This window comes from Oncorhynchus keta, chromosome 7, assembly GCF_023373465.1.
Source record: "Oncorhynchus keta strain PuntledgeMale-10-30-2019 chromosome 7, Oket_V2, whole genome shotgun sequence".
Taxonomy (NCBI): domain Eukaryota; kingdom Metazoa; phylum Chordata; class Actinopteri; order Salmoniformes; family Salmonidae; genus Oncorhynchus; species Oncorhynchus keta.
The window spans coordinates 4,078,391-4,093,620 of NC_068427.1; the positions used below are offsets into that span (position 1 = coordinate 4,078,391).

Genomic DNA, 15,230 nt, shown 5'->3' on the forward strand with positions numbered 1-15,230 from the left:
ATTGATGGAACAGTAGTGGAGAGGGTAGTAAGTTTTAAATTCCTCGGATACACATCACAGACAAACTGAATTGGTCCACTCACACAGACAGCATCGTGAAGAAGAGCAGCGCCTCTTCAACCTCAGGAGGCTGAAGAAATTCGGCTTGTCACCAAAAGCACTCACAAACTTCTACAGATGCACAATCGAGAGCATCCTGGCGGGCTATATCACCGCCTGGTACGGCAACAGCTCCGCCCACAACCGTAAGGCTCTCCAGAGGGTAGTGAGGTCTGCACAACGCATCACTGGGGGGCAAACTATCTGCCCTCCAGGACACCTACACCACCCGATGTTACAGGAAGGCCATAAAGATCATCAAGGACAACAACCACCCGAGCCACTGCCTGTTCACCCCGCTATCATCCAGAAGGCGAGGTCAGTACAGGTGCATCAAAGCTGGGACCGAGAGACTGAAAAACAGCTTCTATCTCAAGGCCATCAGACTGTTAAAGAGCCACCACTAACATTGAGTGGCTGCTGCCAACACACTGACACTGACTCAACTCCAGCCACTTTAATAATGGGAATTGATGGGAAATGATGTAAAATACATCACTAGCCACTTTAAACAATGCTACCTAATATAATGTTACATACCCTACATTATTCATCTCATATGCATACGTATATACTGTACTCTATATCATCTACTGCATCCTTACGTAATACATGTATCACTAGCCACTAACTATGCCACTTTGTTTACATACTCATCTCATATGTACATACTGTACTCGATACCATCTACTGTATCTTGCCTATGCTGCTCTGTACCATCACTCATTCATATATCTTTATGTACATATTCTTTATCCCCTTACACTGTGTATAAGACAGTCATTTTGGAATTGTTAGTTAGATTACTTGTTGGTTATTACTGCATTGTCGGAACTAGAAGCACAAGCATTTCGCTACACTCGCATTAACATCTGCTAACCATGTGTATGTGACAAATAAAATTTGATTTGATCATTTGATACCCCCATGGCATGCTATCCACTCACCATTACCAATAACAGGGGAGGCTAGCATGTCTTGGGGGTATGATCTTTGACCCTCTGTAAACGTCCATCTCATCATTAGTCACGATTCATTCAGGAGTATCCATAGTCATGGTAGTATCCACATGAATATAGATGTGTTTAGAAACATATTCTATTATTCACGATAAAAGTGACTCCAAAATAACACAATACATTATTTACTGTGAATTTTTATTGGGCACGAAATAATCTGAAATAAAGATGTGATGTAGTAATTGCATGCTTGGAATATGGGACCAAAAACTAAACTTTTGACTGCTTTATTTAGAACAATCTTTAGGGGTGTCAATGTAATTGTCAACTTTACCTTTTTTTTTGTGTCAAAAGATATTTCTCTGAGAAATTGTATTAGTTTAAAATAGGGAAACAAGCTTTCCTCGGTGGTGGAACTATTCTCAACACACAAGCAAACAGATGTTATGTTTGAACCAGATCCTACAGCAACCAAACCTCCAGATCCTACAACAATTGTCCTCCACACTGCAAACATGAGAGGTAATGGTTCCTGCTCCAAGACCCTGGCCGTGAGTGGTTCTTCTACCAGCATGACCCAGCAGCAACTAAACCCATCTCTATCCCACTGCCCAGGCACCACAGTCAGCCGTGGATACTCCGGCTACCAGGGTGCCTCTGCAACAGCAGTGGAGGTGGGATCTGAATTCCACAATTAGCATGCTGACAAGATGCAGGAGCTGAACGTGCACTTTGCGGGCTTCAGGTTCAGACATTGGAGCAGAGGAATGCCCAACTGCAGGCGGAACTGGATGATCTGAAGTGCATCCACTAGGGGTGCCCCAGCGGCATTGGGGAAGAGTACAAGCTCAAACTCAAGGAAATATGGGATCTGATTGAGGCGCTAACCCAGGAGAAGGGGGCAGTGGACATCGAGAGGAGCTACATTGAGGAGGAGGTGGAGGTGTGGAGGACGAAACTGGAGGAGGAGCTGTCTCTGCGGGACAAGGCAGAGATGATCCTGAGGAAGTTCCGTTAGAACGTGGACGACGCCACGCTGCAGAGGCCCGACCTGGAGAGGCACGTAGAGCAGCTGGTGGCCGAGATCCAGTTCCTCAAGAAGCTCCATGATAAGGAGGTGTCTCAAGAAGGACTCCAAGGTGTCTGCCACGCTGGAATCAGACACGCCCTGGCTGCCTACCTGTCCCAAACATGAATGAAGATCAAAACTGCCATGGCCCGCAACGTCCAGGAGGAGGACAAGTGGTACAAGGGCAACTGTGAGAAGCTCAAGGATGTCTCTGGCAAGAAGGAGGACATGAAGGAGGAGATCACAACAGGTGACAGACTTCCAGAACCAGATCGACGGGTTGAGGGCCCAGAATGCTGTCATGGAGATGCAGTTGGAGAACATTGAGAATGCCCATCTGGAAAACATTGGCGTGCTAGAGGACATCATTTCCCACCTGGAAAACCAGCTGTGCAAGACCAAGGTACAGATGAGCAATTTCCTGAAGAACTACAAGGAGATGCTTCACATCACGCTGAAGATGGACACAGAGATCACTTACAGGGAGCTGCTGGATTGAGAAGAGACCAGGCTGGGCATTTCGGGATGTTGAGCAACACACCACCTGAGTCGAGACCCATATGTCTGCTTTCTTGACCATGCCTGCCAACCTCTTACCAAGTAACAAAACTGAGGGTGTTTACATGAATGTATACTAACTCGCCAGAGAAGTTTGACCTTTGCAAAAGAAACACTGGATTACACATATTTGATATATATTTAACCATAGGAACCATAGGATTTGTGGTCTAATTTCCCGTCTTACTTTATTGATATAATAAGGATCTGAGCTTGACATTTACTGGAGTATAGAGTTACAATTAGTGCTGAGCGTTTAACCAAAATGTCTGTTATTTTCGTTTTTTTAACAACCAATTGACCGATGTTGGTTCAATTATTTGAATTCCATATACAGTTGAAGTCGGAAGTTTACATACGCCTTAGCTAAATACATTTAAACTCAGTTTTTCACAATTCCTGATATTTAATCCTCGCAAAAATTCCCTGTCTTAGGTCAGTTAGGATCACCACTTTATTTTAAGAATGTGAAATGTCTGAATAATAGTAGAGAGATGGTCAGAAGTTTACATACACTGAATTAGTATTTGGTAGCATTGCCTTTAAATAGTTTAACTTGGGTAAAACATTTTGGGTAGCCTTCCACAAGCTTCCCACAATAAGTTGGGTGAATTTTGGACCATTCCTTCTGACATTGCTGGTGTAATTGAGTCAGGTTGTAGGCCTCCTTGCTCACGCACACTTTTTCAGTTCTGCCCACACATTTTCTATAGGATTGAGGTCAGGTTCTTTTGTGATAACCGCTTCAATACCTTGACTGTGTTGTCCTTAAGCCGTTTTGCCACAACTTTGGAAGAATGCTTGGGGTCATTGTCCATTTGGAATTTTCGACCAAGATTCAACTTAACTGACCAAGATAAGACTGATGTCTTGAGATGTTGCTTCACTATATCCACGTAATTTTCCTTCCCTCATGATGCCATCTATTTTGTGAAGTGCACCAGTCCCTCCTGCAGCAAAGCATCCCCACAACAACCGTGCTTCACGGTTGGGATGGTGTTCTTTGGCATGCAAGCCATTATGGCCAAACAGTTCAATTTTTGTTTCATCAGACCAGAGGACATTTCTCCAAAAAGCACAAAGCACAAAGGCTTTTTATGGCAGTTTTTGGAGCAGTGGCTTCTTCCTTGCTCAGCGGCCTTTCAGGTTATGTCGATATAGGACTCGTTTTACTGTGGATATAGATACTTTTGCACCTGTTTCCTCCGGCATCTTCACAAGGTCCTTTGCTGTTGTTCTGGGATTGATTTGCACTTTTCTCACCAAAGTACGTTCATCTCTAGGAGACAGAACGCGTCACCTTCCTGAGCGGTATGACGGCTGCGTGTTCCCATGATGTTTGTACTTGCATACTATTGTTTGTACAGATGAACGTGGTACCTTCAAGAGTTTGGAAATTGCTCCCAAGGATGATCCAGACTTGTGGAGGTTTAAATTTTTTTCTTAGGTCTTGGCTGATTTCTTTTGATTTTCACATGATGTCAAGCAAAGAGGCACTGAGTTTGAAGGTAGGCCTTGGAATACATCCACAGGTAGACCTCAAATTGACTCAAATGATGTCAATTAGCTCATCAGCTTCTAAAGCCATGACATAATTTTCTGGAATTTTCCAAGCTGTTTAAAGGCACAGTCAACTTAGTGTATGTAAACTTCTGACCCACTGGAATTGTGACACAGTGAAATAATCTGTCTGTAAACAATTGTTGGAAAAATGACTTGCGTGATGCACAAAGTAGATGTCCTAACCGACTTGCCAAAACCATAGTTTGTTAACTTGGTAATTAACTTACAATGACCATAATCAGTTGCTCACCTACTTGTCCATCTGTGTTGTTTATGGCTGTTTAAAGAGACAGAGGAATCTGCAATCGAGAGTGATAGAAAGCAGTTGCTTCGAGGACAATATTATTTACTTTGAAAAGCTACTAAAATATGGAATTTGTCAGAGAGCATAGGCAGCAGCTCTATAGAGGTGAGATGATGACTCGGGATAAAATAATGTCTTCAAATACACAACAACTGAAATATTTTATTCAAGTAATGTTAATAAATGATTGTTAATACGTGATAATCAGAAATGGGCAGACACTACCATCATGGGACTTTTGTTAATTGTTTTATTCTGTGTTGTTACATCATTCAGCCCACATAGTGATTTAATGGAAAAAATATATATATTTGAAATAAAAAAACGTGATTATTTTTTAAGAATCGAACCGAAACCAAACCGACCTCAAAAAGCACTAATCGCTCAGCACTAGTTACAATTCACATTATCAAGGAGATGATGTTGACCGGTCCCTGAACTGGTTAGCTGACACTGATTCAGTGAGTTCTACCGGGGAACAACTATAGCTTGCCAGTCCCTGGTAAGGTTGAGAAACACTGACACAGTACTCCGAATACCCACAGTGAGACGGTTCCTTCCAGCACGGAGCAGTAATAGTCACTCTTCCCCAGCTGTCTCCCAGACCTCTCCTTCCTATCTTTCCATTTCCATTTGCCTTTTAGAAAGTGTTCATACCTCCTGATCTATTCGACATTTGGTTGTGTTACAGCCTGAATTCAAAATGCATTAAATACATTTTGTTTGTCACCCATATACACACAATACCCCATAATGACAGGTTGAAAACATGCTTTGAGACATTTTCGGTAATTTATTGCAAATGGAACAGAAATATTGAATTTACATAAGTATTCAAACACTTGAGTCAATACATGTTAGAATCACCTATGGCAACTATTACAGCTGTGAGTTTTTCTGGGTAAGTCTCGAAGACCTTTTCACACCTGCAGTTGTACAATATTTGCCCATTATTCTTTTAAGAATTCTTCATACTCTGTGAAATGAGTTGTTGATCATTGCTAGACAACCATTTTCAAGTCATCCGATAGATTTTCAAGCAGATTTAGGTCAAAGTTGCAACTCGGCCACGCAGGACCATTCATTGTCTTCAATGTTTTAGGTTATTGTCCTGCTGAAAGGTGAATTAATCTCCCAGTGTCTTGTGGAAAGCAGAATGAACCAGGTTTTTCTCTAGGATTTTGCCTGTGCTTAGCTCCATTCTGTTTCTTTTTATCCTTCTCCATCACCCAAATCTAGACAGCTGATGTTCTGTAAGAGCTGCAAAATCTGGATCCCTACAAATCAACTGGGCTAGACAATCCGGACCCTCTTACTAAAATTATCAACCTCTCTTTTGAGATTCCTAAAGATTGGAAAGTGGCCACAGTCATCCCACTCTTCAATGGGGGAGACACTAGACCCAAACTGTTACAGACCTATATCAATCCTACCCTGCCTTTCAAATGTCTTCAGAAGCCAAGTGAACAAACAGATCACCGACCATTTCGAATCCCACCGTACCTTCTCCGCTATGCAATCTGGTTTCCGAGCTGGTCATGGGTGCACCTCAGCCACACTCAAGGTCCTAAACGGTATCATAACCCCCATCGATAAAAGACTATACTGTGCAGCCGTATTCATCGACCTGGCCAAGGCTTTCGACTGTGTCAATCACCGTATTCTTATCGGCAGACTGAACAGCCTTGGTTTCTAAAATGACTGCCTTGCCTGGTTCACTAACTACTTTTCAGATCGAGTTCAGTGTGTCAAATCTGTAAGTAGCCCATCCAACTACCTACCTCATCCCCATATTTGTTTTGGTTTTTCTGCTCTTTTGTAAATGAGTATTTCTACTTTTGCACATCCTCACCTGCACATATATCACTCCAGTGTTAATTGCTAAATTATAATGACTTCGCCACTATTGTCCTATTTATTGCCTTACCTCCTTACTTCATTTTGCACACACTGTATACATATTTTTCTATTGTGTATGTGACTGTATGTTTGTTTATCCCATGTGTAACTCTGTGTTGTTTTTGTCGCACTGCTTTACTTTATCCTGGCCAGGTCGCAGTTGTACATGAGAACTGGCCTACCTGGTTAAATAAAGGTGAAATAAAAAGTGAAAACCAAGCATATGGAGAGTGGTACTCCATAATGTGATGTACTGGATTTGCCCCGAACATAACACTTTGTGTGACACTTTTTGTTCCGGACAAACAATTAGTTGCCTTGCCAAATGTTTTGCACTATTACTGTAGTGCCTTGTTGCAAACAGAATTCATGATTAGGTTAGTATTGTGGAGTAACTACAATGTTTTCGATTCATCCTCAGTTTTCTTCTATCACAGCTATTAACATTTACATTTACATTTAAGTCTGTAACTCTTTTAAAGTCACCATTGGCCTCATGGTGAAATCCCTGTGCGGCTTCCTTTCTCTCCGGCAACTGAGTTAGGAAGGACTCCTGTATCTTTGCAGAAACTGTGTTAATTGATACACCATCCAAACTGTAATAAATACCTCGTATTCAGATATTCAATGTCTGTTTTTCGTATTTTTACCCATCTACTAATAGGGTCAAATGCCTCGCTTCTTTGCGAGGCATCGGAAAACCTCCTTGGTCTTTGTGGTTGAATTTGTGTTTGGAATTCACTTCTTGACTGAGGGACTTTACATTATAATTGTATGTGTGAGGTACATAGATGAGGTAGTCACTCAACTATTATGTTAAACGCTATTATTGAGTCCATGCAACTTATTATGTGGTTGTTATGCATATTTTAATCGCTGAATGTATTTAGACTTGCCATAACAAAGGGGTTGAATACTTATGGACTAAATACATTTCAGCTTTTCATTTTTTATTAATTTGTAAACTTTTCAAAAAACATAATTCCACTTTGACATTATGGGGTATTGTGTAAAGGCCACTGACAAAAAAAAATCTACATTTAATCTATTTTAAACTCAGGCTTAAACACAACAGACAAGAGGTGTGAATACTTTCTGAAGGGACTGTGTATGTCTCACTTTCTTTTCATCTATCCATCTTCTACAGACAGTCTTCCATACTTGGTCTTATTCCTCCCAAGCTGTAAAATCTGATACTCCCCTCTGACTATAGAGAATTCAATTCAGCACAGTGGTTAAACTGGGCCCACAGACAAATAATATTGTTTCTGTGTTAGAAAAGAACACACATGTCTTGCATGTATAACATAATCTGAAATCAAAACCCCCTGTTTGGTTAGGGCATATCTTGTACTCGCTACATTTGTTTTAATGATACAGGGACAGATTTTTTGCGTGTGCCAATTTTGGTTTTGATTGAATTTGGCCATGCTGCTTGTACTAGACGTTCAATACTGTAGCTGCTCCTGGAAGAAATAAAACAGGGACTTACCTCTCTCCATTTTGTTTATTATGTCTGAATACATAGTGATTTTGCTGTACCTCTCTCTCTCTCTTAATTCCTCTTTCCCTCTCCCCCTTTCTCTCTCTTCCTCTCCCCCTCTCTCTCTATCTAATGAAATAGTCCTGATTGCTTTTCATCCCCTGAAGTTTAGCTGCCAGCCATGTTTGCCTGTTGCCATTTCCAATAAGAACCACAGTCCTACAGGCTCAAGCTCATGTCTCTTCCTCCCGATCTCTCTACCTCTCTCTCCTCCCTCTTTCATGTCTCTGCCTCTCTCTCTCCTCTCTCTGAATATCCCCCTTCTCTCCATGTCTACATATCTCTTTTTCTCTCACCCCCATTTCTTTCTTAATTTCTCTCATTCTCCATCTTGCTATAACTGAAACGAGAGGATATTTAAATCCCCACCAGCCAGGCACATCATTTGTCTTGTTTAATGGTTTGCTCATGAATCATTACCTCAGAATGATGGGAGGTCGTATTTAGCTTTTACAATTAGAATAAATGTATAATTTGGGTTGATCAAATCCTTTTGATTGTATTGGCAATTGTGAAAATCAATGATATGTTTTTGCATCCATTTATACCATCATAGCCTAGCTTAAGATCTTTCACAAGTAAATGTGTTACTGTGGCATAAAGAAGCAAATTATGTTATTTTGAGTTTTAAATTTAAACTATTTTTTCTCTACAACAGTTTTTTTTTTACTCTTAGAGCAGAAGTCTTAACGAAGGTAATTCATTTTATTTGTATCCACTAAGGAGGTAATGGCTGATTTTACTTTCACTCTGTGACATTTTCACCATCTGAGAAAATGTTGCTGGAATGTATAGAGGACATTTTACTCCTGAGCAATTCTCTGTTTTTTTTGTTTGTTGCTGATCTTAAAATATTTTTGTACATGATGTTTCCGGAATAGAAAGGCAAACATGGCTGGCAGCTAAAATTCTGTTCACAACGTTGACTTCACAAACCTGTCGCCCACACGACGCCGTACTAGACGTTCTGACATATTTCTGGTACAGTTGAAACCGGGATTGATCTGTGAAGAGCACACTTCTCCAGCATGCCATTGACCATTGAAGGTGAGCATTTGCCCACTGAAGTCGGTTACGGGACAACGAGCGCCCAGATGAGCTTCCATGAGACGATTTCTGACAGTTTGTGCAGAAATTCTTAGTTTGTGCAATCCCACAGTTTCATCAGCTGTCTGTGTGGCCAGTGTCAGATAATCCCACAGGTGAAGAAGCCAAATGTGGAGGTCTTGGGCTGGCGTGGTTACATGTGGTCTGCGGTTGTGAGAGAGGTTGGACGTAATGATCAATTCTCTAAAACAACATTTGTCTTATGGTAGAGAAATTAACATTCAAATTTCTGGCAACAGCTCTGGTGGACATTCCTGCAGTCAGTATGCCAATTGCACTCTTCCTCAAAACTTGTGGCATGTGACACAACTGCACATTTTAGAGTGGCTTTTTATTGTCCCCCAGCACAAGGTGCACCTGTGTAATGATCATGCGGTTTATTCAGTTTATTGATGCCACACCTGTTAGGTGGATGGATTATCTTGGCAAAGGATAAATGCCCACCAACTGGGATGTAATCACATTTGTGCACAACGTTTTAGAGCTATGGGACATTTCTGGGATCTTTTGTATTAGCTCATGAAACATGGACCAACACTTTACATGTTGCATGTATATTTATGTTCAGTGTATATTGTAGCAAGACTCATACTGTTTGTCCAGACCAAAGTGTTTTTTGAGCAAAACTGAAAAGACATAAACGTAAGGCTCCGGTCAAAAGAAGTATACTGTCGTTTAGGTCAGCCCGAGGGACCTCTCATATGTGGACGTGGGTATCTGGATGGGTGTGTTTGTTATAGAATAGATGTCAATATGTCCTTATTCTACATGAATTCTCAATGAATGTCTCTGTTTCCGCAGCAACTGATGCGCTCCTCCATCTTCCACATGTTCATTCTGACTATGGTTGCCGTAGACGTAATCGTTGCCGCAAGCAACTACTACAAGGGCGAGAACCACCAAAGGCACTATGACGAGTTCTACCTGGCTGAGGTAAGGGATCAGAACACACAAATATACTGTACAATACACACACAAACACCATACTGTATGTTTTACTATCCTTGTTTGACTTGATATTGATTTTGATTCAAAATCCTATTTTCCCTAACCCTAACATTGACCTCATGACTCTTATGATAAGATATTTGTGATCAATGTAATGTTGAGTGGTCACAGCATCGTTCATAAATATGTTATCTGAACAGTAGCAACAGAACGTCTACATATGATGCACAAACGCATCTAAATAGCATTGTTTTTTATTCATTTTATTTCATTTACATTTAAGTCATTTAGCAGACGCTCTTATTTATTTCCTTTATTTAACTAGTTAAGAACAAATTCTTATTTACAATGACGACCTACCAAAAGGCAAAAGGATTGGGATAATTTAAAAAAAATATATACATATATTTTTTATTTATTTATTTTATTTCACCTTTATTTAACCAGGTAGGCAAGTTGAGAACAAGTTCTCATTTACAATTGCGACCTGGCCAAGATAAAGCAAAGCAGTTCGACACATACAACGACACAGAGTTACACATGGAGTAAAACAAACATACAGTCAATAATACAGTATAAACAAGTATATATACGATGTGAGCAAATTAGGTGAGAAGGGAGGTAAAGGCAAAAAAGGCCATGGTGGCAAATTAAATACAATATAGCAAGTAAAACACTGGAATGGTAGTTTTGCAATGGAAGAAAGTGCAAAGTAGAAATAAAAATAATGGGGTGCAAAGGAGCAAAATAAATAAATAAATTAAATACAGTTGGGAAAGAGGTAGTTGTTTGGGCTAAATTATAGGTGGGCTATGTACAGGTACAGTAATCTGTAAGATGCTCTGACAGTTGGTGCTTAAAGCTAGTGAGGGAGATAAGTGTTTCCAGTTTCAGAGATTTTTGTAGTTTGTTCCAGTCATTGGCAGCAGAGAACTGGAAGGAGAGGCGGCCAAAGAAAGAATTGGTTTTGGGGGTGACTAGAGAGATATACCTGCTGGAGCGTGTGCTACAGGTGGGAGATGCTATGGTGACCAGCGAGCTGAGATAAGGGGGGACTTTACCTAGCAGGGTCTTGTAGATGACATGGAGCCAGTGGGTTTGGCGACGAGTATGAAGCGAGGGCCAGCCAACGAGAGCGTACAGGTCGCAATGGTGGGTAGTATATGGGGCTTTGGTGACAAAACGGATTGCACTGTGATAGACTGCATCCAATTTGTTGAGTAGGGTATTGGAGGCTATTTTGTAAATGACATCGCCAAAGTCGAGGATTGGTAGGATGGTCAGTTTTACAAGGGTATGTTTGGCAGCATGAGTGAAGGATGCTTTGTTGCGAAATAGGAAGCCAATTCTAGATTTAACTTTGGATTGGAGATGTTTGATATGGGTCTGGAAGGAGAGTTTACAGTCTAACCAGACACCTAAGTATTTGTAGTTGTCCACGTATTCTAAGTCAGAGCCGTCCAGAGTAGTGATGTTGGACAGGCGGGTAGGTGCAGGTAGCGATCGGTTGAAGAGCATGCATTTAGTTTTACTTGTATTTAAGAGCAATTGGAGGCCACGGAAGGAGAGTTGTATGACATTGAAGCTTGCCTGGAGGGTTGTTAACACAGTGTCCAAAGAAGGGCCGGAAGTATACAGAATGGTGTCGTCTGCGTAGAGGTGGATCAGGGACTCACCAGCAGCAAGAGCGACCTCATTGATGTATACAGAGAAGAGAGTCGGTCCAAGAATTGAACCCTGTGGCACCCCCATAGACTGCCAGAGGTCCGGACAGCAGACCCTCCGATTTGACACACTGAACTCTATCAGAGAAGTAGTTGGTGAACCAGGCGAGGCAATCATTTGAGAAACCAAGGCTGTCGAGTCTGCCGATGAGGATGTGGTGGTTGACAGAGTCGAAAGCCTTGGCCAGATCAATGAATACGGCTGCACAGTAATGTTTCTTATCGATGGCGGTTAAGATATCGTTTAGGACCTTGAGCGTGGCTGAGGTGCACCCATGACCAGCTCTGAAACCAGATTACATAGCGGAGAAGATACGGGGAGATTTGAAATGGTCGGTAATCTGTTTGTTGACTTGGATTTCGAAGACCTTAGGGCAGGGATAGATATAGGTCTGTAGCAGTTTGGGTCTAGAGTGTCTGACCGCTGCAGCTTTCCAATCTTTGGGAATCTCAGATGATACGAAAGAGAGATTGAACAGGCTAGTAATAGGGGTGGCAACAATTTAGGCAGATCATTTTAGAAAGAAAGGGTCCAGATTGTCTAGCCCGGCTGATTTGTAGGGGTCCAGATTTTTCAGCTCTTTCAGAACATCAGCTGAATGGATTTGGGAGAAGGAGAAATGGGGAAGGCTTGGGCGAGTTGCTGTTGGGGGTGCAGTGCTGTTGACCGGGGTAGGAGTAGCCAGGTGGAAAGCATGGCCAGCCGTAGAAAAATGCTTATTGAAATTCTCAATTATGGTGGATTTATCAGTGGTGACATTGTTTCCTATCTTCGGTGCAGTGGGCAGCTGGGAGGAGGTGTTCTTATTCTCCATGGACTTTACAGTGTCCCAGAACTTTTTTGAGTTAGTGTTGCAGGAAGCAAATTTCTGCTTGAAAAAGCTAGCCTTGGCTTTTCTAACTGCCTGTGTACAACGGTTTCTAGCTTCACTGAACAGCTGCATATCACGGGGGCTGTTCGATGCTAATGCAGAACGCCATAGGATGTTTTTGTGTTGGTTAAGGGCAGTCAGGTCTGGGGAGAACCAAGGGCTATATCTGTTCCTGGTTCTAAATTTCTTGAATGGGGCATGTTTATTTAAGATGGTTAGGAAGGCATTTTTAAAAAATATCCAGGCATCCTCTACTGACGGGATGAGATCAATATCCTTCCAGGATACCCCGACCAGGTCGATTAGAGAGGCCTGCTCGCTGAAGTGTTTCAGGGAGCGTTTTACAGTGATGAGTGGAGGTCGTTTGACCGCTGACCCATTACGGATGCAGGCAATGAGGCAGTGATCGCTGAGATCTTGGTTGAAGACAGCAGAGGTGTATTTTGAGGGGAAGTTGGGAAGTTGGTTAGGTCATTAGTAAAAGGCACATGACAGCCAGCTTGGAGTTTGCCAAAAGGCACCTAATGGACTCTCAGACTATTAGAAACAATATTCTCTGATCTGATGAAACCAAGATTGAGCTCTTTGGCCTGAATGCCAAGCGTCATGTCTGGAGGAAACCTGTCACCGTCCCTGTTGGGACTGGGAGACTCATCAGGATCAAGGAAAAGATGAACGGAGCAAAGTACAGAGAGATCCTTGATGAAAACCTGCTCCAGAGCGCTCAGGACCTCAGACTGGGGTAAAGGTTCACCTTCCAACAAGACAACAACCCTAAGCACACAGCAAAAACAATGCAGGAATGGCTTGGGGACAAGTCTCTGCTGTCCTTGAGTGGCCCAGCCAGAACCCGACTTGTACCCGATCGAACATCTCTGGAGAGACCTGAAAATAGCTGTGTAGCTATGCTCCCCATCCAACCTGACAGAGCTTGAGAGGATCTGCAGAGAAGAATGCGAGAAACTCTCCAAATACAGGTGTGCCAAGCTTGTAGCGTCATCCCTGAGAAGACTTAATGCTGTATTCGCTGCCAAAGGTGCTTCAATATAGTACTGAGTAAAGGGTCTGAATACTTAAAACGTTTTGCTTTGTCATTATGGTGTATTTTGTATAGATTACTGGAAAATATTAAGCGGTCTGAATACTCTCTGAATCTACTTTATGCTCATACTGTACCCCGCTCTCACTTTGTTTGTTCCCCACTATTTTAGCAAATACACTGGACTTAGCACCTCAGGTTCCACGCCCTGTTTCAGATGCGCAGCCCCTCAGACAAGCTAATACCAATGCCTCTTTCAGATATTATAAAAGCAATATATATGATAACAATAATTCTTTAATTACCAATAATACTATACGTACTCGCTGCTCCTACTATTGGCAGAAAAGATAAGAGATTCAGTGGTTAAAAATGACTGTTTTATAAAGCCTCATATGAAGCAGACAACGCTGTCTAGATACAGTCAAGGGTGCAGAGAATAGTGGCAAAATGCGACAATCAAATTCTAGAACAGTGGTATAGATATCTGGTACTACGTGCAAAAAGAACTCGCCCTGTTTGGTCCGCTATTAATATTTCAAACGTACGCTTCAAAAGGTTATTGGCCATGTACTCTTATAATCTCCAGCCGGCACAGCCAGAAGAGGAATAGCCACCCGTTAGTGCCTGGTTTCTCTCTAGGTTTCTTCCTATGTTCCTCCCTTTCTACAGAGTTTTCCCTCGCTACAGTGCTTCTACATCTGCATTGCTTGCGCTTTGGGGGTTTAGGCTGGGTTTCTGTAAGCACTTTGACAACTGCTGATGTAAAAAGGGCTTTATAAATACATTTGATTGATTGATTGAGGATTGGACTTCATATTCACTACCACACAAACATAAAATGAAAAACGTACCTCTGATTGAATCACACTCAAACCTGGGAGTAAAATCAATGATTTTATAGTTATTTTTTTTGTACAATTATAATATTGTTGCTACTATCGGATTGTAAACCGAAACAGTTGATTTGCACTCGCCATCATGAAGTGTTTTTACACACACGCACACGCACACACACACACACAAACCCGCTCTCAATCTGCCCGGCTCTGTCGATGCCATCAGTATGCAGGTGGCAGAGCGTGAACAATGAAGGAGAGGCGTGTCTCCCTCTTTACCTCCCTCCCGGCCTCACTCTCTCTCACACAGCTGAATGGGAAAGATAAGAGATGGGAGAAACCACACAGAAGATTCTCTCCCTTCGCTCCCTCTTTTTTTATCATCCATCCATTGATCACAGTTTTTCCACTCAATCAGGACTAGGTGAAGGGAAAAATATAGGAAATACTTGTTTTGGTTTTCTAGCTAAATGCAGGTTTTGGTTTTTCCAGCTATTTCCCCCTTCCGGCCACTCCCTTTCCTTCCCTATGGGATGAATGCAATCACGTTATCTCTTGTTCTCCTTTCAATCTATTTTTTTATTTTATTTCTCTCCTTCTCTCATTACCTCACAAGCGTATTGTCCCCCAACATGAAATCGGGAAGGAGACTGTTGATCTGTCTCTGTCCGTTAGTGCGTTCGTTAGTACATTAGTCACATGCGATA

General features: G+C 41.9%; 1 protein-coding gene and 1 pseudogene across 5 annotated transcripts in view; both read left to right on the forward strand.

Annotated features, from left to right (window-relative positions):
* Positions 1–15,230, forward strand: part of nalcn (sodium leak channel, non-selective) — a 267,054-nt gene that overhangs the window by 102,713 nt on the left and 149,111 nt on the right. For all 5 annotated transcript variants that reach the window (XR_008139651.1, XM_052521864.1, XM_052521866.1 and 2 more), the window contains one exon: positions 9,903–10,034. Coding sequence is in view for 4 of the 5 variants with exons in the window: in XM_052521864.1 (XP_052377824.1) it covers positions 9,903–10,034 (132 nt within the window). In the remaining variant the exon portion in view is untranslated. The remainder of the gene's footprint in view (positions 1–9,902; positions 10,035–15,230) is intronic.
* On the forward strand, positions 1,574–2,659 carry LOC127931267 (vimentin-like; annotated as a pseudogene).